The sequence below is a fragment of the Metopolophium dirhodum genome, chromosome 1 (assembly GCF_019925205.1).
Source record: "Metopolophium dirhodum isolate CAU chromosome 1, ASM1992520v1, whole genome shotgun sequence".
In the NCBI taxonomy this organism is placed as follows: domain Eukaryota; kingdom Metazoa; phylum Arthropoda; class Insecta; order Hemiptera; family Aphididae; genus Metopolophium; species Metopolophium dirhodum.
In genome coordinates, this window is record NC_083560.1 from 139735733 (window position 1) to 139762724 (window position 26992).

At 41.5% G+C, this 26992-nt stretch overlaps 3 protein-coding genes across 3 annotated transcripts in view; 2 read left to right on the forward strand and 1 right to left on the reverse strand.

Annotated features, from left to right (window-relative positions):
• The window catches only part of LOC132932801 (uncharacterized), a 34441-nt gene extending 17997 nt beyond the window's left edge, over nucleotides 1–16444 (forward strand). The window contains exons 3-10 of the mRNA XM_060999161.1: nucleotides 6432–6505; nucleotides 6590–6770; nucleotides 8528–8947; nucleotides 9009–9622; nucleotides 10259–10512; nucleotides 12249–13413; nucleotides 15354–16340; nucleotides 16384–16444. Coding sequence (XP_060855144.1) covers nucleotides 6432–6505; nucleotides 6590–6770; nucleotides 8528–8947; nucleotides 9009–9622; nucleotides 10259–10512; nucleotides 12249–13413; nucleotides 15354–16340; nucleotides 16384–16444 — 3756 coding nt within the window. The remainder of the gene's footprint in view (nucleotides 1–6431; nucleotides 6506–6589; nucleotides 6771–8527; nucleotides 8948–9008; nucleotides 9623–10258; nucleotides 10513–12248; nucleotides 13414–15353; nucleotides 16341–16383) is intronic.
• Nucleotides 16445–16572: 128 nt separating this feature from the next.
• On the forward strand, nucleotides 16573–17607 carry LOC132932802 (ATP-dependent DNA helicase PIF1-like). Its single transcript, XM_060999162.1, has one exon. The coding sequence runs from the start codon at nucleotides 16573–16575 to the stop codon at nucleotides 17605–17607; it is 1035 nt and encodes a 344-aa protein (XP_060855145.1).
• A 1942-nt stretch (nucleotides 17608–19549) lies between these two features.
• On the reverse strand, nucleotides 19550–21313 carry LOC132932803 (uncharacterized). The gene is made up of 9 exons (XM_060999163.1): nucleotides 21247–21313; nucleotides 21053–21133; nucleotides 20920–20964; nucleotides 20752–20847; nucleotides 20612–20650; nucleotides 19845–19883; nucleotides 19722–19772; nucleotides 19631–19654; nucleotides 19550–19560 (listed from the first exon to the last, which is right to left on the reverse strand). The coding sequence occupies exons 1-9, from the start codon at nucleotides 21311–21313 to the stop codon at nucleotides 19550–19552; spliced, it is 453 nt and encodes a 150-aa protein (XP_060855146.1).
• Nucleotides 21314–26992: the final 5679 nt, after the last annotated feature.

Below are 26992 nucleotides of genomic sequence, written 5' to 3' on the forward strand. Positions count from 1 at the left end.
TTTCACCCCTTTTGAAGAGGTCGGACCTCCCCGTCGAAGACTTATTCACGTTCCCCGCTAAATTTATAGGCCGCGCGCGGCCGTACTTCGTCCGGTACGAGTCCTGGGTCCGCGGGACGACGCCGAGAGCCGAGTGCGGAGAACGCCGCCGTCGAGTGGGTATTACTATATACAGGCATAAATACGTGCGTCGGAAGGTTCGATTTTTTTCACGAATATCGCGTTTCTGACGTCCGGGAGTGGCGGAGCCGGTCGTCCGCTGCCCGAAGCCGTGGGATCGCTGGCTCAAAAGCCCTCTGCAAACGCCGGGAAAGCGTTCGTGATTCGCCGGGACGGCGAAACCGCTTAAGAGTCATAGATTCGACACCAGTTTTCAACTCAGTAGGTAGGTAGGTAGGTAAGGCGTCGGTGCGGATGACCTGGGGGTCGTGGTTTCGATGCCGGCCCCCGGGAATGTCGTTAATTTGCGGCGGCTGTAATATTTCGAAATTTTTTTTTTCGCGTTTTTTTTTTTGTCATTTTCCTTTCGCCATCACTTTCGCCTTATCACATTTGAAGAATTTTTTCAAAATTTCTTCAAAATTAGTGTTTTAACGCCTTTGCGCACCTCGGACGGCCCCGTTCGGACTTTATTCGCGTTCCCCGTTACATTTATAGGCCGCGCGCGGCCGTACTTGAATATTTTAGAGCGCCGCGGCGTCTTACCGATTTTTCCGACTTTTTCGACTAAAGTCGCGTCTCGCCGCTCTCTCAAAAGTCTCACCTCCCCGTCGACGCGATATTCGCGTTCCCAGCCAAATTTATAGGCCGCCTGCGGCCGTACTTCCTCCGGGACGGGTCCCGAGGCCGCGGGATGACGCCGAGAGCCGAGTGCGGAGAGCGGCGCCGTCGAGTGGGTATTACTATATACAGGCATAAATACGTGCGTCGGAAGGTTTGATTTTTTTTCGCGAATATCGCGTTTTTTACGTCCGGGGGTAGCGGAGCCGGTCGTCCGCTGCCCGAAGCCGTGGGATCGCCGGCTCAAAAGCCCTCTGCGGACGCCGGGAAAGCGTTCGCGATTCGCCGGGACGGCGAAACGGCTTAAGAGTCATAGATTCGACACCAGTTTTCAACTCAGTAGGTAGGTAGGTAGGTTTAGGCGTATGTGCGGATGATCCGGGGGTCGTGGTTTCGATGCCGGCCGCCGGGATCGGAGATAATTTGCGGCGGCCGTGTTAATCCGGAATTTTTTTTTCACGTTTTTTTTTTTCGTTATTTTCCTTTCGCTATCACTTCCGCCTTATCACTTTTGATGAATTTTTTCAAAATTTCTTCAAAATTAGTGTTTTAACGCCTTCGCGCACCTCGGACGGCCCCGTTCGGACTTTATTCGCGTTCCCCGTTAAATTGTGAGGCCGCGCGCGGCCGTACTTTGTCTCGGCCCGTCCCGCCGCGGCCGAGACGACGTGCGATAGGAGTGCCGCCGTCGCCTGCGTTTTTCGATAATTTTTTCGAAAAGTCGAGTTTTAACTGTTTTGGAAACGTCTCACCTCCCGTTCGCGACTTATTCGCGTTCCCCGTTACATTTATAGGCCGCGCGCGGCCGTACTTGAATATCTTAGAGCGCCGCGGCGTAGAGAACGATAGCGAAAAGCGCGGCGTCGTCGCCGTCTTACCGAGTTTTCCGACTTTTTCGACTAAAGTCGCGTCTCACCGCTCTCTCGAAAGTCTCACCTCCCCGCCGACGTGATATTCGCGTTCCCCGCTGAATTTCTAGGCCGCGGGCGGCCGGACTTCGTCTGGGACGACGCCGAGAGTCGAGTGCCGATATCGCCGCCGTCGAGTAGGTATTACTATATACAGGCATAAATACGTGCGTCGGAGGGTCCGATTTCTTTTCGCGAATATCGCGTTTTCGACGTCCGGGGGTGGCGGAGCCTGTCGTCCGCCGCCCGAAGCGGTGGGATCGCCGGCTCAAAAGCCCTCCGCGGACGCCAGGACCGCGTTCGCGATTCGCCGGGACGGCGAAACGGCTTAAGAGTCATAGATTCGACGCCAGTTTTCAACTCTGTGGGTAGGTAGGTAGGTAAGGCGTCGGTGCGGATGACCCGGGGAGTTATGAACAGTTATGAACGTTGTCCGCGATTCGACGCAGTCGGATTGCATACCTGACGAAGTTACCCAGCCGTCGCACATTGTCCGCGATTCGACGCAGTCGGATTGCATACCTGACGACGTACCCCAGCCGTCGCAGATTGTCGGATGCCTACCCTTATTACTACAGTGAACGTCATTCGAGGTGACTGACCTGCTAGACACCCATAAAAAGACTGAGACTATATGATTTTCATGGACCCCCGAAATGGTTTAAAATTTTTTTCACAGTAAAGAACGCTGTCCGCTATCCGACGCAGTCGGATTGCATACCTGACGACGTGACCCAGCCGTCGCACATTGTCCGCTATCCGACGAAGTCGGATTGCCTACTCGGACCACCGAGGTGACTGACCTGCTATACACCCTTAAAAGACGATTGCTATATGATTTCCATAGAAGCCCGAAATGTTTTGAATTTTGCATAATTTTTTTTCACGTAATTTATTACTTAATTTTGCATTTTTGGCGACAGTTATGAACGCTGTCCGCTATTCGACGCAGTCGGATTGCATACCTGATGACGTGACCCGGCCGACGCATATTGTCTGCTATCTTACGAAGTCGGATTGCCTACCCACACCACTGAGGTGACTGACCTGCTAGACACCCTTAAAAGACGATTGCTATATGATTTGCATAGAAGCCCGAAATGTTTTGAATTTTTTTCACGAAACTTATTACCTAATTTCGCGTTTTCGGCGACAGTAATGAACGCTGTCCGCGATTCGACGCAGTCGGATTGCATACCTGACGACCGGCCGACGCATATTGTCTGCTATCCGACGAAGTCGGATTGCCTACTCGGACCACTGAGGTGACTGAGCTGCTAGACACCCTTAAAAGACGATTGCTATATGATTTGCATAGAAGCCCGAAATGTTTTGAATTTTTTTTCAAGTAATTAATTTTTCCGTTCTCGGTGACAGTAATGAACGCTGTCCGCGATTCGACGCAGTCGGATTGCATACCTGACGAAGTTACCCAGTTGTCGCACATTGTCCACCATTCACAATCCACTATTCTTATCATTAACCCAGAATCCTTATCAGAAATCCAAAATCCTTATCACTAATCCACCATCCTTATCATAAATCCACTTTTCTTATCAAAATCTAAAATCCTTATCACTTAATTTTTTCAGAGATCCCTATCACTAGACCTCTGTATCACCCATACACCGCGTCGGCTTCGGTTGACGACCAGACCACAAGACCACTGCGGCATCCGACATCGACAACACTCCTCACCAACCACGGGGGGTCTGGGGGTCTCCCCCAGCGACGCTCGGAGAGCTAGTCTTATAGTATAAAACGAAGACCCGTGTGGCGCCTCCTGTGTCGATTTTCCGTACCAGCGTAAGAGACTACCAATGAAAAAATTCGACGGGCGGTCTCCCGTCGGCGGCGGAGCCGTCGCCGCGTTATCACTCCTTCTTATCACTTTTCGCGATTTCTTTCGATATTTTCAAAATTTCTTCACATTTCGAGTTTTACCCCCCCGGGGTTCCCCGAGCGGCCCCGTTCGGACCTTATTCGCGTTCCCCGCTAAATTTACGTACCGCGCGCGGCCGTACTTTTTTCCCGGCGGGCCCGCCGCGGTGGCGATTACGTGCAAACCGTCCGCCGCCGTCGCGCGCGTTTTTTGCCTTTGTTTTCAAGAATTCGAGTTTTAGCCTTCTTCGAGGCGTCCGCCTTTCCCGTTTGCCACTTATTCGCGTTCCCCGTTACGTTTATAGGTCTCGCGCGGCCGTACTCGAATATTTTAGAGCGCCGTAGCGTAGAGAACGATAGCGGAAAGCGCGGCGTCGTCGCCGTCTTACCGATTTTTTCGACTAAAGTCGCGTCTCGCCGCTCTCTCAAAAGTCTCACCTCCCCGTCGACGCGATATTCGCGTTCCCAGCTAAATTTATAGGCCGCGCGCGGCCGTACTTCGTCCGAGACGAGTCCCGGGGCCGCGGGACGACGCCGAGAGCGGAGCGCCGATATCGCCGCCGTCGAGTAGGTATTACTATATACAGGCATAAATACGTGCGTCGGAGGGTCCGATTTTTTTTCGCGAATATCGCGTTTTCGACGTCCGGGGGAGGCGGAGCCTGTCGTCCGCCGCCCGAAGCGGTGGGATCGCCGGCTCAAAAGCCCTCCGCGGACGCCGGGACCGCGTTCGCGATTCGCCGGGACGGCGAAACCGCTTAAGAGTCATAGATTCGACACAAGTTTTCAACTCGGTAGGTAGGTAGGTAGGTAAGGCGTCGGTGCGGTTGACCCGGGGGTCGTGGTTTCGATGCCGGCCGCCGGGAATTTCGTTAATTTGCGGCGGCCGTGATATTTCGGAATTTTTTTTTTCGCGTTTTTTTTTTGTCATTTTCCTTTCGCCATCACTTTCGCCTTATCGTGATATACGGATTTGACGAAAATTTGACGTTTTTTTTGAGTTTTACCCCTATTGAAGACGTCGGACCTCCCCGTTGATGACTTATTCGCGTTCCCCGTCAGATTTTGAGGCCGCGCGTGGCTGTACTTTTTTCCCGGCGGGCCCTCCGTGGCCGAGACCACGTGCTTTACGTCCGCTGCCGTTGCGCGCGTTTTTTGCCGTTTTTTTCAAAAATTCGAAATTTAGCCCTTTTCGACACGTCTGCCCTCCCCGTCGAAGACTTATTCGCGTTCCTTGTTAAATTTCTAAGCCGCCTGCGGCCGTACTTCCTCCGGGACGAGTCCCGAGGCCGCGGGACGACGCCGAGAGCCGATTACGGAGAGCGCCGCCGTCATGTGGGTATTACTATATACAGGCATAAATACGTGCGTCGGAGGGTTCGATTTTTTTCGCGAATATCGCCGTTTCGACGTCCGAGGGTGACGGAGCCGGTCGTTCGCTGCCCAAAGCATAAATGATAATTAACAAAAATTAATTGATAATATATGTACACAACTAATTTTGTTGTTGCGATGATACTAAACGCATAATGTTTAATACTGGATTTTATTATCTAATATTTATTAAGAAGCTATTATACATATTAACATATACCTATATACAAATTCCAATGTGTTGTTATTTAGTATGATATTGGCATGTCTGTGATACACTTTATTAATTATAATATTCAATATTAATGCTCAGATCACCACAGTAGTATTCATATATATATATATATATATATATATATAATTATTGACGGGAGACACGGTAATACCTACACACCGGATACGTGAGAATACACACGATTCGTACGATTTACCAATTAAACGATATTTCGTCGCAGTGTAGATAAAGTTTAAGTGTTATAGATTTGAACAACATTTACAATTCAATTCGTAGGTAGGTAGGTTAGGGCTTTGGACAAATAACACCTAGGGACGACGTATCGAATGCGTGTCGGACGGTTAATAATAATTATAAATAAAATATAATAAACGTTACACGCAATGCTACAGTATGGCCATTATTAATTGATACGGGTTTGTCGGTGGAGTGGTGGCGTGCGGGGGACAACTTTAGCGACGCGCAACGCGCCCGTGTTATCTAACGTCATCTTGTGACGAACGCCCATGCAACACACAACCCAAGCGCACAGAAAAACATATTTTTTTTTTATAATATAATATTATAATATTAGGCTTTTAGCTTTCTTAGCTTTCATTAGCGTATTGTGTTCTGCGTTGGGCGCTTTTCAAAACCGGTGAGTACAATTTTGAAATACATAATAATAATAATTAATAGTAGAACGTTTGTATAGCCCGCGTACCTACCTACTGGTTTATTCATGACATTGTACGTACGCGAGGTGGATTCATCTTCTTTCATTCGTGTACGATGCGTTTCCGTATTCACGATATTGTGTATTACTATATACACGCTATTTCCACCTTTTCGTGTTTCGTATTTAATGTTAATACGACATTTGTACTTCCGTGTTCATATCCGGACATAGACTTAAACGCCTACGTGCACAAAAATCTTTAAACGACGCTTTTTGCAGTTACGATTTCCAAGACCATATTGTGTGTGCGGACGTCACCCTACAATAGTATGTCACTTTTGTTTAGTTCATACTCAATACTCTATGTACACTTAATAATATTTTATACCTACCGTGAACAAATAATATTTACTGCATTTCTAAAAATAAACACAACACCGGATTATTAACTGATAACATAGGTACTGATAAGATAATTCCATTATACGAACACGGAGTTTTGCTTATATTATATTATATATAATATAATAATAATAATAAATATACTAAATGTTTGGCCATTACCTTTTAAAAATGTTATTATATATCTTTTCAGACAAATATAACAATGGTCAAACATTGTATGATTTGTGGCAACGTCGAAGGCGTGGATGGCGTTTCAGTGCATGGGTATTTATATAATGTATACGTACTTATTACGATTACTTTTGACATATTATAACACAACTATTCATGATACGATGATTGTATTAGTTTTCCAGCAAATGTCGATCGGAAGCGTCAATGGGTGATGTTCACCGAGGACAATGGTGTCAATGCTCGACAGATATTGGCTCACTCCAAGCTCTGTTCAAGGCATTTTGTTGCCGGTCATGATTACTACGGAGGAGCCGTACATCGCCGTCGACTAACTGTTGGAGCAGTGCCGTCAGTAGTGAGTGACAACCAACATACAACCTTTGATCACTTTATTAAACAAATAGTGTCGGGCTGCACCTACCGTATAAGATTCACTCGCTTGATCATTACATTACTATACTCACTAATACAGTGTGCATTAAAATATCACATATGGGTTTATTATTTCAATATACCCATTTTGATACTATTCTATAGGTACTTGCATTAAGTTATTGTTGTTGGTTAACATTCTGTATTAAATTATACTCTTTTTTATTGTTTTTATTCTTTAAAAAATTACAAACAACATTGCTGTCTTATGGGCATAGCTTATTGTGACATTTACTATGGGTATTTACAACCAATAAACAAAATACTCAAACGTTTTCTTACAGTTCTTAATATTACTACTACTACTTACTACAGACCTAGGTCTACTCTTCTTTATTTGTAAGTTGTGTACTAGATAAGTATTTTATCATTTCACATGTGGTACTCTTAGAAATGTTTATACTATTTCAATACTTAATACAAACAATAGATTGTTAGATAGAGCTTACTTACACATTCAATTAAACATTATTTTGTACAGCTCTGAAAAATTAACTATAACATGTATACTTTTATTGGTATATCATAAATCTTAAATTATTATCATATGATTTCACTATAACACTTACTGTTATACAGTGCAATACAGTTTTACAATGCTTCAAAGTTATTAATATGTGGATTTCTTTGTACTATGATTGGTACTTGTTAATTTTTAATACAACATTTATCTTAACCAATAGCATTGTACTATGTTATTTAGGTAGACTTTTTTCAGTGCTCACACAACTTCAATGGCAGTATTATACATGTTCTACGGTTACAGTTAGTTATTATATTATTATAGGCATTTGGAATGTTTTCTTACACAGTTCAAAAAAATCTCACTGTATTTTCACTTTTATTATGGGTGTTTACAACCAATAAACAAAATACTTAAACGTTTCCTCACACTGTTCTTAATATTACTACCACTACTACTACTCACTACTTACTACTGACCTAGGTTTAAGTTACAATTATCTCACTTTATTTTAAATGTTACCTACTATATCAACTTTTGTGCATTAATATGTGTTTATTATTTCAATTTACCCATGTGGGCGGTATTTCACAGTGGCTACAGTTTGATACTTTACTAGACTGCAAACCAAATCCAATAGCCTACTTGCTGTGCTGATGGTTTATAATTCTCACATGATTTTATAACTAATTTTATTTCAAATAAAGTGTGTAGGTACACTGTACTCCCAGTACAAAATGACAACAGCAAAAACATTCTACAAACCTTATTGCCAATATTTGATATAGTTATGGCGTTCGATATACAGCTCACTTTTTAAACTTCATTCAACCAAAGTTTTAATTTAAAGTTAAAATTTATTTATTTCACTGTAACAAAATTCAGTGCATCTTTTATTATCTCAATATACCTACTGCAATGTTATCATAAAAGATTGCATTAAGGTTAGGCAGGGCTTGTATATATGTGTGACTTGATCACATTGAACACACATTCAGCTAAACATTATTTTGTAACTATTTAAAAAAAAATTTGAACCACAACATGTATGCTTTTATTTGTGTGACATAAACCTTATTTCATATAAATTCACTTATTGCATATTATAGGTACCTACGCTTACTGTCATAGATAGCAATAATTATTGTTGTTATTATTATAATTATATAGAATTATCAATACAATTGTACCTACTCTAAACTCAACCTAACTTTTAGGTGCTTGGGGACGTCGAGATGGAAGAAAGAGAGCACGTGGAGGTCGTCGGCGTCCCAGTGGAGGGTGTGGAGTACGTGGAAGTCGTTGGCGTCCCAGTGGATGTAGGGGATGATGTGGAAGGAGTAGAGGTGGTGGAGGACATTGAATTTGTCGAGGTCCTGATGGAAGGTGTGGAGGAAGTGGAGGACGAGGTAGTCCAGATGGAAGTGGTAGAGGACGAGGTGGTCCAGATGGAAGTGGTGGAGGACATGGAATTTGTTGAGGTCCAGATGGACGGAGGGGATGACGTGGAAGTGGTAGAAGTCCAGATGGACGGATGGGAGGACGTGGAAGTGGTAGAAGTGCAGATGGACGAAGTGCAAGCGGAACTGGAGTTTGAGGACATGCTCGACGAGTTGCAGCCAGACGTCGACGAAGAGGTCAGTAAATATGTCTTACTTATAAAAAAACCATAAATAAAACTTATCATTTAAATTGCAGTTCCGACCACTTGCCGTGGATGAACAACCCCGAGGGCGTGCGCAAATAATTGACAGGCAGGCAGGCGTGACACACCCGCTTCCAGAGCGGCACAACGCGGGCGCGTTAAACAGAATCTGCACACAGTGTAACGCCCGCCACTTCGAAGGCGAGGTTGTGGGCCGGGATGCCAATAGGCACTTCTCCACTTGCTGTAACAACGGTCAAGTGACCGCTGCAGGACAACACGCGTTGTTGCCCGCCCCTTTTTTACTAATGAGTTTGTTGATTGGAGATTCACAGGATAGTCGTAGATTCCGAGACGACATTCGCCGGTACAACAACGCCCTGGCATTCGCTGCGTTTAGCTGTGGCACAAACGACAGGCGTTTGCGAGGGCGTGGACCGCGAACGATGTGTATCCAAGGCCAAACTTATCAGAGGATAAATAATGACGTGGCCGTTGACCGAGTAGATGCCAACTACTGTCAGTTGTATTTCCTCGAGTCCGCAGAGGCCAACACCCGCCGCGTTGGGATGGCTCTGCAGAGAAATCAGCGTGAACTGTCCGTAGTTGTGATGGGACTATTGGACGGTTTTCTGCGGGACGTAAATCCGTACGCAATGGCTTTTAAGTAAGATATAAATTTATTGTATTTATTAACATTAGGAATAGGAATTGCCCCTTAGAGTACATTTCTTTTACAGATACCTTTCTCAAAGTAGACAGAAAAACAAAAAAACTGTAACCAATAAACTAACTATGTCAACTGTCAAACTAGATACTACGTTGATATTAGACACTCGCAGCTACCAATATACTGCAGTTATTACTTAATGTTGATTCAAAAATTCAATTTTCTTACCTTTATTACTTAAATTATATTAAATTTTATATGTAATTTTACTCTGCTACCAACAGAGTTATATGTGCTTATGAATGATATAGGTAACATTAAATATAACTTAGGGCTGGGACGTTTTTATATTTTATCTTATTATTAAAATTATTATTATTATATCATAATTATACCAAAATATATTACTAATTTAATGCTTGGATTTATATAGGTTTAGGAAGTATAGGTTTTATTGTTATATGTGGTCTCCTAAGCTTACTACACTTCACACACATTTATAATATATATATTTATTATTATGTATTATGTTAATTATACAATTATAGAGTTAAATGCACTGAATGATTTTTTTATGATTTCTACATGGAGTCTGTCTAACTATAAAAATATACATGTCTATATTTGTTCCAGGAACATGCGTGAGGTGTGGCTGGCAGAAAGAGACCTAGCCGATGCCGATCCCGCAGGTGTGCGACCTAGGCCAGTGACGATGCATTTTGTCCGAGATGCGGCCCGGGACGACGGGCGAAACAACCTGCCTACCGCAAACGAAGTTGCGGCCGTGTTCGTAGGTGAAGGGGGTCGTCCGCCAAGAGACATTAATCTGGTCATCTACGATACGAATCCAATCAACCCGCAACACAGGATGCAAACCATACCAGCGGGTTAGTTAATAATTATTTACTAAAAACACAATTTTTTACACAGCTGTCTCAAATTGTTCACTTATATTCACTATATTTATTGCACATTAATATCAACACCATCAAATAGAATCATAGTTTTTGTTGTACAGTAAAGCTGACACTGCGATTTTAAATTTACATTAAGTATACACTACATTTTGGACATTATTTTGAAATATAATTACTTAATAACTAATTCGTTAGGTCAAAACCGACCTTAACCCGTTCACTTGTGCAGTAATACTTTACTAAATTACATCATTATACATTAAATACAGCGGGGATCAACATATAGTACTTATCACGTGTATCATCAATAAAATAATATAAGGATACTGAACAAGCTATTTAGCTAGAGAGATTACACAGCATATACAATTTACTATTTATTTATTTATTCAAACAGTTTTAAATCAAACATTATAACAATTTTTAACAAAAAAATAATAAAATAATATAATATAATTATAAAAAGACTCGATACAATTATAACAAAAATGAGAAACTTATAAACTATGTAATTGAGATAACAAATTAGTTACCTTAGATACCTCTTAAAATTAATTTCTAGATTATTGAAATAAGTTGGTCCTAAATAGTCTAGAAATATCTGACCAATACTGTTTTTTGAATAATTGATATTTAGGTTGTATCTTATAGATTCACGTTTATTTATGTATATCAAATTATATTGGTGGTTGTAGTGTGTTTTCAGAGGTACCACCCCATATAGTTATCCCATATTGTAAAATAGATTGATATAGTGTCAAGTAATAATAGTTTGTAAGCGCATATTAATATGTTGTATATGGATGTTCCATCTCAAATTGCAGTCTTAATATTAAACCTAATTATCTGACTTTTATCTCTTAACTTTAAAATAATATGCACTGTCAGTTTTATGACTATCATTTTATATTATTAGTTTGTGCTTAGAAAACTGAGTTGAATTATAAATAGAAAACGCAACAAAAACAGTTTTTTCAGAATTAATAGTACATTTTACTTAATTTTTACTTTTTTAAATTAAGTTTCTGAATGAATCTATTAAATTCTGAGGTAAAATTATTTTAATAAGCTTTACTGATATTTTGACAAATACACGCTGCAGGGTCTCCTATTTTTTTGAAAGACTATGAAGGATAATTATATTATTGTTCGCATCTCCGATAATAAGTGTCGTTCAAAGATTTATCAGTGATTAGAATGTTAAATAGACAGGCCAGGAATTCTATTCAGGATATAATTTAATCATAATAGATCAGGTATTGCTATTCGAGCTAGGGGACCTATGTATACATAAAATATTAGAAAAAGTTAAATTAAAAATATTAAATTCTTTACAACCATGTTCATTATAAATTATGTTCATCTTGTAGTGATAGTATGACAATAAGTCGTGTTATGATTTGTATGTAGTGTACTATATAATTTATCAATAATCAAACATAATATAGTCACATTACTTCGGTGCTTAATTCCATGATTTGTTTGGACTTCATAACAGACATCACTTACAAATATACACTATAAATCCTTGGAATACAAAGAGATCAGAGTTAATATTTTTTTTACACATTGCCTTTCTTTTGCGGTTATGTACTTGCTATACTCACAACACAATCACAACTCCATCCTCTAACCCCCAGCTACTACAAATCGTTGATTTAGCAATTCACTTTAAATAATATATACCATTCGTTACATTTCACAAGGGTCGTGTCACTCGGATCCGATGTTGTATCCGCTGTTTTTCCCGTACGGCGAGGCCGGTTGGCATAACGGGATGTTGCAAGCGGGCAACCGACGAAACAATGTCCGCAATCGCAACAGTATCAGAGAGTTTGCGTGCTACCGTTTGGCTGTTAGATATCAGGGAAATAACGACCAAAGGCATGAACTGTTTAGTTTATTACATCAAGGTCGGTTCTTGTTGCAGATGTATGTGTGCGACCAGTATGTTCGAATGGAGTCGAACAATCTGAACTACATACGTTTGCACCAGAGGGATCTCCTCGCCGAAGCGTATCAAGGGCTCATGGACCATGTGAACCAACAGCTCCACGTCGATCCCATGGCGGTCGGGCGTAGGGTCATATTGCCGTCGACGTTCACGGGTAGCGACCGATTCAACAAGATGAATTATCAAGACGCCATCACCATAGTGCGTACCAAAGGGAAACCCGACCTGTTCATAACGTTTACGTGCAATCCCAGGTGGCCAGAGATCACTGAAAACCTGGCTGCCCACAGCACGGCAAGCGACAGGCCGGACCTGGTGGCCAGAGTGTTCAACAGGAAGCTACAGGAGCTAATAGGTGACATAACTGTGAATCGTGTGTTTGGTAATGTCGGCGCTTACGTGTACACTATCGAGTTTCAGAAACGTGGTCTGCCCCATGCGCATATACTGATAATCCTGGCAGAGGACTGTAAGTTCCGCACGGCCGAGGACGTGGACGACGTGGTTTGCGCCTTCTTGCCGGACCCCGCAATCGACAGGCGCTTACACGACTGCGTCAAGTCTCACATGATCCACGGGCCGTGTGGAACAGTCAATCCACAGTGTCCGTGCATGGTGGACAACAAATGCTCCAAAGATTTCCCGAAAGCGTACGCAGAGGAGACTGTGTACGTTGCGGACGGCGGATATCCAAAGTACCGCCGACCGGATGACGGCCGGGTGGTACTTGTGAGAGGTCGTGAGGTTGGTAACGAGTGTGTAGTGCCATACAACCCTTACCTTCTGGCCAAGTATGACGCGCACATCAACGTCGAGATATGCACGTCCATAAAGAGTGTCATGTATATCTACAAGTATATATACAAGGGACACGACCGTGTGACGTTGGAAGTTCAGGACCAGGATGAGATTGCCAAGTGAGTCTTAACTTAATTTTATAATAATTTACATATTTCTAAATTTAGGTATAATGATTATAATAGTATATTGTATATGTTTAATTAGTGTGTTTACTACTTTTTATGTTCAGGAATTTTAAATATTAAATTGGACAATTTTTAAAATTCACATAAAAATCTTAAATTTAAAAATTCTGTTACTTAATTACATTTGTTTTTATTCCATTGTATTACTCTTGTTTTGTTTTTAATTTTAAATATGTACACGTTTTAGTTTGAAATAATAAAATTACTTTGGTTTGACATTGGCTAAAAACTAAAATTTTAATGATTAAAGAACTTTACTTTTTTATGAAAACATTTCTAAATTTTAATAAGAATATTCAGTTGAGCAAAACTTTAGGAACTTCTACATTTATTAACTATTATTATTATACAGTAATAAACATCAATTGAATAAATAGTTAACTAATAAATCATTTATTAATTTTTAATAATTCCCATCAATAGTGTCTAAGATTTTTATAATTTTATATTACATTTAATCCTTTTTTTCATGTGTCTTCATTCAAGCTGTGTATAATAAACATTCTATTGCATACAGTATTAAACATAAATTAAATAAATAGTTAATTAATAAATGATTTAATAGTGTCTTAAGATTTTTATAATATTATATATTAATTTTATAATTTTATATTACATTTAATCCTTTTTTTCATGTATCTTCATTCAAGCTGTGTATAATAAACATTCTATTGCATACAGTATTAAACATAAATTAAATAAATAGTTAATTAATAAATGATTTAATAGTGTCTTAAGATTTTTATAATATTATATATTAATTAATATGTAGGTTGTACCTTATATTATGTACTTCTACAGAGAGTTCTATAGGTGGTCTACATTATTATTGATAGATTTTTATTATAGGTATTACATTGAAAATTATTACCATTCCATCATTATTAGCATATAACAATATTTTATGCATGTGTCATTTTTAGCAGTGTGTCCAGTGTGTATGAATTATTTTACTCACTATTTTTTAGGTTTTTAGGGTAGTTGTAATCGTTTACCGATAACTTTTAGTTTTTTTACTATTGTATACTAGCTATATTATATACTTAACATTTAATGTGTGTTTTTTAGGTATTATTATTATTACATTAAATTTGTTATTTTATGCTTTTTCATTCAAGTTGTTTATACACATTACATTGCATACAGAACTGAACATCAATGACATTAAGTACACCAATTAACTAACATACCTAATAGATATAAATTTTGGTTTATAACCTGATCTAAGTTTAACCGTGATCACATAATATACTGTCTCAAATTGTAAACTTCAACACCTCGGCAATGTGAAACACGCTTTTATGGATTGTTATTTTCGTTGGCATAAATTAACATTCCTACAGCTTTGCCATTCTTAAATAATATTATACAGTTATAATGTATTCCACCTGATACAAATTTTAAAATATAATATAATATAATAATAATAATAATAATAATAATTTAAATTTTGAATATTTTATGTGTACACTGTTATCACCTTGATCACCTAATATACTACTAATATACTAATACCAACTCTGTACATTATAGATTAAATTGTATACTTATATAACTATAACTTTTATGTCACTAGACTAGACGTCCACTATGATTATATTTAGCTACTCGAGTTGACATTTCACGACATTTATTTATCAAAACATCATAATATATCAGTCACATTTATTGTATGGCAAACGTTTAAACACCGTTCAACGGTTGTAGGGATTCTTCGTCATATGCACATTGTAATGCAATGCTATGTGTCTACAGAACAAAAAATTAATTACATTTACTTGAATTATATAATAATAATAATACCAATCACAACACCAGACGGTATCATCTATAGAGCCATTGTTAGTTATCTTTTCAATATTAATTTTCAGTTACGTAAACTCAAGATATGTCAGCCCACCAGAAGGCATCTGGCGGTTGTTTTCGTACAAATTGCACGGCAAAAGTCACACGGTCGTCAGACTTCCTGTCCACCTGGAGGGTCGTCAGAACGTGTACTTTGCGCCGGGCCAAGCAGAAGAACGGCTACAGAACCAAGCTGTGCGTAGTACGAAACTCACGCAGTTCTTCGCGCTCAACACAACAGACGTGAATGCTCGACAATACTTGTACCAAGAAATACCGACGCATTACACCTGGCAGATGCCACGTAATCAAGAAAACGTACTCGTAAGAAATGTCACCCAATGGTTGCCGCGGCGGATTCGGATGGCAAACGTTACGTTGGCTCGGATGTACATAGTAAACCCACTGGACCGGGACCGTTTCCACCTGAGATTGCTACTTCTGAACCGAAGAGGCCCGAAGTCCTTTCAAGACATAAGGACGGTGGACGGGGTCGTTCACGAAACATTCACGGCGGCTGCCGTTGCACTCGGATTATTGGAAGACGACCGAGCGTGGCGGGATTGCTTGACGGAATCGGCGACGTTGGACACACCGCGGCAGCTGCGGTATCTGTTCGTCACTATACTGGTGTTCTGCGAGCCCTCAAACCCGCTGGCGTTGTACGAGGCGAACGAAGCAAACATGATGGAGGACTTCAACCGCCGTCTCCAAGACGTCGACCGCGCGAGGGCCGCGTGTCTGGCGGCCATCGAGGATCTACTTCGTGTACACCGGAAATCGCCGGGCGACTACGGTCTGCCCCTCGCCGACCCCCGTCTACTGGAACCGCTGCAGGACGACGCGCTGTTACGGGCAATAGACGCGGCGGCACGGTGGGCCCCACAAGTAGACGCCTTGAACGCCGAACAGCGAACGGTGTACGACCGCGTGATGGCGGCCGTCGACGACCAACGCGAGGTGGCGAAAACTTTCTTCGTCGACGGACCCGGGGGTACCGGAAAAACGACGCTGTACGGATGCCTGATATGGGCGCTTCGGCACCGACCTCCGCAGCGGGAGGTGTTGTGCGTGGCGTTCACCGGTATCGCCGCGTCGCTCATGGACGGCGGCATGACCGTACACTCGACGTTCGGACTGCCTTTCGGCACGCTGACCGAAGACTCGACGTCCAGCGTCACCATGCAGTCCGAGCGAGCGCAGAAGATACGCAACGCGGCGCTCATCGTCTGGGACGAAGCCCCAATGTCGCCGGGACTGCAACTGACGGTGGTGGACCGCCTGCTCAGGGACGTCATGGCATCGGAATTACCGTTCGGCGGTAAAACCATGCTGTTCGCCGGCGACTTCAGGCAGATATTGCCCGTGGTCCGGAGAGGGACGAGAGCCGAGATCGTCATGTCGTCGATCAAGGAAAACGGTCTTTGGCGCGTCATGGAGCGCTTCAATCTGGTCCAGAACATGCGCGCGGACCACGACGCGGACTTTGCGACTTGGTTGCTTGAGCTCGGCAACGGCCGACTGCCCGCGGTCGACGGCGTTCCGAACACCGTGCAAATCCCGCGGCAAATGGTATGCGACGTTGATGATTTGATCGATTTCGTGTACCCGCAGCAAATGTCGTTGGCCAACGTCGACGAATTCGCTCGGAGAATCGTTGTGTGTCCCACCAACGAAGACTGTAGAGGTGTCAACAGGGACGTGCTGGAGCGCGTCGACGGTGCTCAGATGAGCTACACCGCCGTCGACACCATGATGGCGGACGATCCCGACGAAGTGGCCAATTTTCCCACGGAGTTCCTCAACAGCTTGGAACCGGACGGCCTGCCGCCGTACCGGCTGACGTTGAAGGTGGGGTGCATCGTGATGTTGCTCAGAAATCTCGATCCGAGGAGACGACTGTGCAACGGTACGAGGTTGGTGGTCACCGAACTGCGGCGTCACAATTTCAAGGCTAGGATTTTGGGCGGTGAAGCACAGGACGACGACATCGTCGTGCCCAAGATACCGCTCACGTCCAGCGGTGAGGACGACCTGCCCATCTTACTGCGGCGCCTTCAATTCCCGGTGAGATTGTCGTTCGCCATGACCATCAACAAGTCGCAGGGTCAGACGTTCGACCGTGTAGGTTTGTTACTGACGTCGCCTGTGTTCACGCACGGGCAACTGTACGTAGCGTTTTCGAGGGTGAGAAACGCACAGTCCGTGAGAGTCGGCATGTACGCCGATGACAGCGGCCGATTCGTCACCAAGAACATAGTGTACAGGGAAGTTCTGTAATGCAACGAGTGGTGACAATGGTAAGTATATTATAATTAGGTGACGCCTGCTGATAGTCTAGGTGACTTTAAACCTAACACGTGTAACATATTTTTCAAACATAATACGTTACACCGCTGTTCTACGTGGTATGTGTTCTACATGCGCCCGATGGTCAAAGATGATGATGATAGTCTAGGTGACTTTAAACCTAACATGTGTGACATATTTTTCAAACATAATACGTTACACCGCTGTTCTACGTGGTCTGTGTTCTACATGCGCCCGATGTTCAAAGATGATGATGATAGTCTAGGTGACTTTAAACCTAACATGTGTGACATATTTTTCAAACATAATACGTTACACCGCTGTTCTACGTGGTCTGTGTGGAGGTACTTCGTGGACCTTGCCTTCGGGCTTAACGGAGAGAAAGTTTGACAACCTCCTCGTGGTTCTCTCTGGATGCGAATTCACTATAATGTGAATTCGTAACTAATGTCAAACAATGTATGTAATGTCTGTGTTATTTGTATTGTACCACATCCTATTGAATAGTATGATATAGTACAGATAGTACAGACAATTTAATTTAAATGTTGTATTTTATTTCACACATTAAGATTCTAATGTACCTATATTATATGATGTATAAATAACATTAATAAGTTAATTTCACTATGTTCCCAATATTTATTACACCATTTTATTGTTGTATTTCTTTCTTAAGTAGTATTAATTTATATTGTATTAATGGTTCTCCTTTGTTTTTATGTAATCATATATATGCTATTGACATTAATCAGTCAATTTCACTGTACTCACAATATTTTTAATATTTTGTACACTGTATTTCGCTGAACTACTTGATTGATTTATATTGTATTAATGGTTGAGACATTACTTAATTGTATTAACGTATTGACATATTTTTATTAATTGTTTTACTCATGATTGAGATTTCATTACTATTAGATTCTATATAATTAAATTTTATTACTATTTACTTACTATATATAAATGTAATTATTTCAATATTTATATAATTGACATTGTATTAATTGTTTTGCTCAGTAAAAGAGTATTTGTTTTGTGTTAAACACCATTTGTTCAATAACAATTTTTTTAAAATACAGTAAATTAATAAGCACAACAGTTTTGTCCTATTTGGTACATGGGTAGAACCTAACCCGACTAATATAACTAAAATAACAATTTAAAAAACCATTGATACTATACACACAATTGGATATCTTAATAACAATATTTAGTTTATAATTTATTATATAAGATAATGTGTAATGCAACATTTTGTACACGCTACAACACTGCAAATTGCTGTTGATTATTTTTTACATAATTTGTTTTACATAATAAAACACCATTGATGATACTATTTTATTCACTAAAAACTTTAATATTATGTAGTGTGCTACTACATACTAGGTCACCGTGAATTGATATAATTTATTTTGCCACTGGATCAATTGCTATGAAAAGTAACTCTCGGATGAGACGGAAACACATATTATATTATTTACTTTTTTATTAGTTTTTATTAGTTTTATATTATTATTACACATGAAATTAAATTACTTTAACAATGGAAATATGTATACAATTTAGGTTGTATTTGTTTTACTCATTGTAGTATATTGATTCTAAAATCTTTAATTTTGTTACATGCAAATCTTTAGACATCCCATGCAATACCTACCTAATGTCATTAACTTCACTGACATCCTGACAACCATTATAACTATTTATAACTCTTATTTGATCCACACACCACACATAATTTATTGTGTTGTAATAGTATGAACTATATTATGTTTTTGGTAACTAATAGAAATTTAAAAAAATCCTTCATACTGTACCCAAAGTACACACATAGTAATTTAAAAATATCCAGTAGGAGAGGAAAAGGAAAATAAAATATAATTTTAAATGATATAGTCATGTTTTATTGATCATCTGAAAAAAACATAACAAATAAACATAGAAAAATTTTTGTTGAGAAAAAATGTTCCTGTTAAAAACTCACTTATTGGGTGTCTGCTATCGGTACCTGAAAATGATATGTTTGATTAGAATTATTAATTTCAAAAACTAAAGTATTTATATTATATCCTTACGACGTTTGGCGGTGGGCTCGGTGGCGTCTCCCTTGCTGTGACGTAGAGCTCCTGAAAATAATGTGTTTGATTAGACAAAACTTGAATTTTTCTTAAATATATTATATACTAATATATCCTTACGTTTGGCGGCTGCGCAGTTTCGGCGGTCTGATTGAGGTCCTGAAAAATTTGTTTAATTAGATTTATAAATTTCAAAAACTCAATAGCTTTTTTTTAATATACTAATATATCCTTACGTCTGCTGGTCGACTACTGCTGGCCTCCTGAAAATAATTTGTTTAATTAGATTTATAAATTTCAAAAACTCAATAGCTTTTTTTTAATATACTAATATATCCTTACGTCTGCTGGTCGACTACTGCTGGCCTCCTGAAAATAATTTGTTTAATTAGATTTATAAATTTCAAAAACTCAATAGCTTTTTTTTAATATACTAATATATCCTTACGTCTGCTGGTCGACTACTGCTGGCCTCCTGAAAATAATTTGTTTAATTAGATTTATAAATTTCAAAAACTCAATAGCTTTTTTTTAATATACTAATATATCCTTACGTCTGCTGGTCGACTACTGCTGGCCTCCTGAAAATAATTTGTTAATTAGATTTATAAATTTCAAAAACTCAATAGCTTTTTTTTAATATACTAATATATCCTTACGTCTGCTGGTCGACTACTGCTGGCCTCCTGAAAATAATTTGTTTAATTAGATTTATAAATTTCAAAAACTTGATAATTATTTTAAATATACTAATTACTAATATATCATTACGTTCGGCGGCCTCCGACTTTCCGTCTGCCTACGGTCCTGAAAAATTTGTTTAATTAGATTTATCAATTTCGAAAACTTGAACGCTTTTTTTAATTATACTAAATATATATCCTTACCTTCTTCGGCCGCGGCGAGGCCGTTTTCAGTAGACCGTCCTGAAAATAATTTGTTTAATTAGATTTTTTGATTTCGAAAACTTGAATGTCTTTTTAAATATACTAATATATCCTTACGCTTGACGACGGCCGCCGCCTACCACCATCACCACCCCTCCGCCTACCACCATCACGACCCCTGACACCGCCACCGCCACCGCCACCGCCCCTTTTGGACGGACCACCTCTGGACTTGGCTACAATATAAATTACAATTATATACATAATATTAAGACTGTTATTAAGGAATATGTAAAGTAAACACTCACCGCAATCCCGGGACAAATGTCCCTGTTTACCACAGTTATAGCATTCTGAAACGGGTAGATATAATTTTAATCGTTTCTAATTGTATACAATATATATATATTAACCAATAGTCTTATACAAATGTATGCTTACTTCGGTCGCGACCTCCACCGCCACCGCCATCGCCATCACCACCACCACCGCCCCCTTTCGACGGGCCACCTCTGGGCTTGGCTACAATATAAATTACAATTATATACATAATATACATAACAGTTATAAAATTCTGAAACGGGTAGATAATATATAATATATTAACCAATGATCTTATACAAATGTATACTTACGTTGAGCGCGGTCTTGCCCGTGGTTAACATACACTGTGCAGCTCCGACTTATGTTGAAGACGCTCATTCTAAATTTAATAAGACAGTTGAAAAGAACAATTGATTGGTCTGCATTATTATGTTTGTGGCATTATAAAATATTCAATTCGTCTAACGAAATGCATATGGTGCACACTAAAACTAAGCCAGCGTTTGAAAATTTATATGGTATAACAATATACATTATACATTAATTGATAAATACGATCGGCGGTGACCGTGTTAAAAACAAAAACAAAAAATAGAAAAAATATTTAGTTTCACAGAAAGCATGTGTTGCAGACAAAACTAAGGCTCGATTTTCTTCGCAAATTTATATTATTATTTTATTATTTAAATTAATAAATTATTATATACGATCCGCGTTGAACGTGTTAAAAAAACAAGGCCCTGATGTACGCTTGGCAATTGCCGTTAATGTTTTAGACTTTGTTACTCATTCTGAAGTTGACAAATAAAAAGCAATAAAGAAAGTGTATAGTAAAACAAACAATAAGTGATCTGTCGGTATTATTAAGTCGATGGTATGATAAAATATTAAATTCGTTGAACGGAAAGCATGTGTTACATTACATTGATTGATTAATACCTACGATCTGCGGTCAACGTTTTAAAAAGCAACAAATTAAATTAATACTAAATTGTATACTCACGTGTTTTCTGTTATTCACGGCTGTCGGATGTTTAATAACGGTTATAGTCGGACGTCGGGTCGTCGGCGCAGTCTTAGAGCGGCGACAATAACAAGAGTCAAGGCAGGTAACCCATGCGGGTGACGATATCGCACGGCTGATTTATTGAATTGACATATTATATCGATATTTTATATTTTTATATTATTCATTCGAACACAGCATTACACCTTACACTTTTGACCATCATTCTTTTTTTCATTTTTGCAAAAAATTTTCATATAGTCATAATAATGCCACAGGATCATCACTCAAATTCATTAATACACACGCAAACATGGTTTTCAAACATTCCCGCCTTTGACAGAATACCGCCAAAGTGGTAGGCCTTATCACCGACCGTTTATCGTCGATCCTCTCGCTATCAGCGAATGACTTACAGTAAGTTGTAGGCGCGACTTTTAACAAGCCGACCCCGCGTTACGTATCCCCCGATTACACGATACGGGAGACCTTGGGTCAAACATCATGTTGGTGCGCGGAAACGTTTCCGTGTTTTTCGGAGGTTCGTATGGGAAACAGAACCCCGATCCGCTGATCGAGTTTCGCTTCTATATTGCTCTACTCTACTACTAAGCTTATGACGACAGAAATTATTAACGTGGCCGCTGGAAATTCACATAATATTTCCAATATATATTACGCATGGAAATGTTTAATGTTTTTGTAGATCGTATTGGTTATTGTAATTTGTAACATTATATGGGTTTGCTTATTATATACCTAAAGTTTATTTACATATATACATAGTATACATAGTATAACATTATACTGCATATATATAATTATCCGGACCACTGAGGTGACTGACCTGCTAGACACCCTAAAAAGACGGTTACTATAAGATTTGCATAGAAGCCCGAAATGTTTTGAATTTTTTTTCACGTACATTATTACTTAATTTTCTGTTTTCGGAGACAGTTACGGAGACAGTTACGGAGACCTGGCCGTCGCATATTGTCTGCTATCCGACGAAGTCGGATTGCCTACTCGGACCCCTGAGGTGACTGACCTGCTAGACACCCTACCCTTATTATTACGGTGAACGTCATTCGAGGTGACTGACCACCTAGACACTCAAAAAATGATGTTGGCTATATGATTTGCATAGAGGCCCGAAATGTTTTGAATTTTTTTTCCCGAAATTTATTACTTAATTTCGTGTTTTCGGCGACAGTAATGAACGCTGTCCGCGATTCGACGCAGTCGGATTGCATACCTGACGAAGTTTCCCAGCCGTCGCACATTGTCCGCTATCCGACGAAGTCGGATTGCCTACCCGCACCACTGAGGTGACTGATCTGCTAGACACCCATAAAAAGACGGAGGCTATATGATTTTCATAGACCCCCGAAATGTTTTAAAATTTTTTTCACAGTAAAGAACGCTGTCCGCTATCCGACGCAGTCGGATTGCATACCTGACGACGTGACATGGCCGTCGCATATTGTCTGCTATCCGACGAAGTCGGATTGCCTACCCGCACCACTGAGGTGACTGACCTGCTAGACACCCTAAAAAGACGATGGCTATATGATTTGCATAGAATCCCAAAATGTTTTGAATTTTTTTTCACGTAATTATTTTTTCCATTTTCGGTGACAGTAATGAACGTTGTCCGCGATTCGACGCAGTCGGATTGCATACCTGACGAAGTTACGCAGCCGTCGCACATTGTCCGCTATCCGACGAAGTCGGATTGCCTACCCGCACCACAAAGGTGACTGACCTGCTAGACACCCTAAAAAGACGATGGCTATATGATTTGCACAGAATCCCGAAATGTTTTGAATTTTTTTTTCCGTTTTCGGTGGCAGTAATGAACGTTGTCCGCGATTCGACGCAGTCGGATTGCATACCTGACGACGTGACCCGGCCGTCGCACATTGTCCGCTATCCGACGAAGTCGGATTGCCTACCCTTATTACTACGGCGAACGTCATTCGAGATGACTGACCTGCTAGACACCCATAAAAAGACGGCGGCTATATGATTTTCATGGACCCCCGAAATGTTTTACAATTTTTTTCACGTTTCACGTTTTGAACGTTGCATACCTGTTGCCGAGACATATAATTTCAACGTCGAGGTAGGTGACTGACCCGCTAGACCCCAAATAAATCGAGGTGGCTCTATGATTATCCGAAATATTTGAATTCTATTACTTGATTTGGCGTTTTTGAAGGCAGTAAAAAACTTACAGCTCTCCGGTTAACTAATCCACTATCCTTCTCACAAATCCATCATTCTTTTCATTAATCCAACATCCTTATCAGCAATCCAAAATCCTTATCACTTATCCACTTTTCTTATCAATATCCACCGTTCTTATCATAACACTCATAACCGACATCGGTTGACGACCAGAGCACAAGACCACTGCGGCATCCGACATCGACAACACTCATAACCGACACCGGGGGGTCTGGGGGTCTCCCCCAGCGACGCTCGGAGAGCTAGTCTTATAGTATAAAACGAAGACCCGTGTGGCGCCGCCTATGGCGAATTTCCGAACCCTCTTAGAGGATAATGGAGGGAAAACGGGTCTCCCGGCGGCGGCGGAGCCGTCGCTGCGTTATCACTCCTTCTTATCACTTTTCGCGATTTTTTTCAAAATTTTTGCAGATTTTCGAGTTTTACCCCCCCGGGTTAGGTTATAGGAGTGCCGCCGTCGCCCGCGTTTTTCGATAATTTTTTCGAATAGTCGAGTTTTAACCGTTTTGGAAACGTCTCACCTCCCGTTCGCGACTTATTCGCGTTCCCCGTTACATTTATAGGCCGCGCGCGGCCGTACTTGAATATTTTAGAGCGCCGCGGCGTCTTACCGATTTGTCCGACTTTTTCGACTAAAGTCGCGTCTCGCCGCTCTCTCAAAAGTCTCACCTCCCCGTCGACGCGATATTCGCGTTCCCAGCTAAATTTATAGGCCGCCTGTGGCCGTACTTCCTCCGGGACGGGTCCCGAGGCCGCGGGATGACGCCGAGAGCCGAGTGCGGAGAGCGGCGCCGTCGAGTGGGTATTACTATATACAGGCATAAATACGTGCGTCGGAAGGTTTGATTTTTTTCGCGAATATCGCGTTTTTTACGTCCGGGGGTAGCGGAGCCGGTCGTCCGCTGCCCGAAGCCGAGGGATCGCCGGCTCAAAAGCCCTCTGCGGACGCCGGGAAAGCCTTCGCGATTCGCCGGGACGGCGAAACGGCTTAAGAGTCATAGATTCGACACCAGTTTTCAACTCAGTAGGTAGGTAGGTAGGTTTAGGCGTATGTGCGGATGATCCGGGGGTCGTGGTTTCGATGCCGGCCGCCGGGATTGGAGATAATTTGCGGCGGCCGTGTTAATCCGGAATTTTTTTTTCACGTTTTTTTTTTTCGTTATTTTCCTTTCGCTATCACTTCCGCCTTATCACTTTTGATGAATTTTTTCAAAATTTCTTCAAAATTAGTGTTTTAACGCCTTCGCGCACCTCGGACGGCCCCGTTCGGACTTTATTCGCGTTCCCCGTTAAATTGTGAGGCCGCGCTTGGCCGTACTTTGTCTCGGCCCGTCCCGCCGCGGCCAAGACGACGTGCGATAGGAGTGCCGCCGTCGCCTGCGTTTTTCGATAATTTTTTCGAAAAGTCGAGTTTTAACTGTTTTGGAAACGTCTCACCTCCCGTTCGCGACTTATTCGCGTTCCCCGTTACATTTATAGGCCGCGCGCGGCCGTACTTGAATATCTTAGAGCGCCGCGGCGTAGAGAACGATAGCGAAAAGCGCGGCGTCGTCGCCGTCTTACCGAGTTTTCCGAGTTTTTCGACTAAAGTCGCGTCTCACCGCTCTCTCGAAAGTCTCACCTCCCCGCCGACGTGATATTCGCGTTCCCCGCTGAATTTCTAGGCCGCGGGCGGCCGGACTTCGTCCGGGACGAGTCCCGGGGCCGCGGGACGACGCCGAGAGTGGAGTGCCGATATCGCCGCCGTCGAGTAGGTGTTACTATATACAGGCATAAATACGTGCGTCGGAGGGTCCGATTTTTTCGCGTTTTCGACGTCCGAGGGTGGCGGAGCCGGTCGTCCGCTGCCCGATACGGTGGGATCGCCGGCTCAAAAGCCCTCCGCGGACGCCGGGACCGCGTTCGCGATTCGCCGGGACGGCGAAACGGCTTAAGAGTCATAGATTCGACGCCAGTTTTCAACTCTGTAGGTAGGTAGGTAGGTAAGGCGTCGGTGCGGATGACCCGGGGAGTTATGAACAGTTATGAACGTTGTCCGCGTTGCATAATTTTTTTTCACGTAATTTATTACTTAATTTTGCATTTTTGGCGACAGTTATGAACGCTGTCCGCTCTTCGACGCAGTCGGATTGCATACCTGATGACGTGACCCGGCCGACGCATATTGTCTGCTATCTGACGAAGTCGGATTGCCTACCCACACCACTGAGGTGACTGACCTGCTAGACACCCTTAAAAGACGATTGCTATATGATTTGCATAGAAGCCCGAAATGTTTTGAATTTTTTTCACGAAACTTATTACCTAATTTCGCGTTTTCGGCGACAGTAATGGACGCTGTCCGCGATTCGACGCAGTCGGATTGCATACCTGACGACGTGACCCAGCCGTCGCATATTGTCTGCTATCCGTCGAATTCGGATTGCCTACTCGGACCCCTGAGGTGACTGACCTGCTAGACACCCTACCCTTATCATTACGGTGAACGTCATTTGAGGTGACTCACCACCTAGACACTCAAAGATATACGACGGCTATATGACTTGCATGGACGCCCGAAATGTTTTACAATTTTTTTCACGAAACTTATTACCTAATTTCGCGTTTTCGGCGACAGTAATGAACGCTGTCCGCGATTCGACGCAGTCGGATTGCATACCTGACGACGTGACCCGGCCGTCGCATATTGTCTGCTATCCGACGAAGTCGGATTGCCTACTCGGACCCCTGAGGTGACTGACCTGCTAGACACCCTACCCTTATTATTACGGTGAACGTCATTTGAGGTGACTGACCACCTA

What these genes read in the sequence shown, in the direction of transcription:
- LOC132932802 (XM_060999162.1), top strand. Translation starts at nt 16,573, where the DNA reads ATGTCGCCGGGACTGCAACTGACGGTGGTGGACCGCCTGCTCAGGGAC.
- LOC132932803 (XM_060999163.1), bottom strand. Translation starts at nt 21,313, where the DNA reads ATGAGCGTCTTCAACATAAGTCGGAGCTGCACAGTGTATGTTAACCAC. An exon ending in CGGGCAAGACCGCGCTCAAC is followed by an intron (nt 21,134 to 21,246) that starts GTAAGTATACAT and finishes TTTATATTGTAG; the next exon opens with CCAAGCCCAGAGGTGGCCCG. An exon ending in ACATTTGTCCCGGGATTGCG is followed by an intron (nt 20,848 to 20,919) that starts GTGAGTGTTTAC and finishes TTTATATTGTAG; the next exon opens with CCAAGTCCAGAGGTGGTCCG.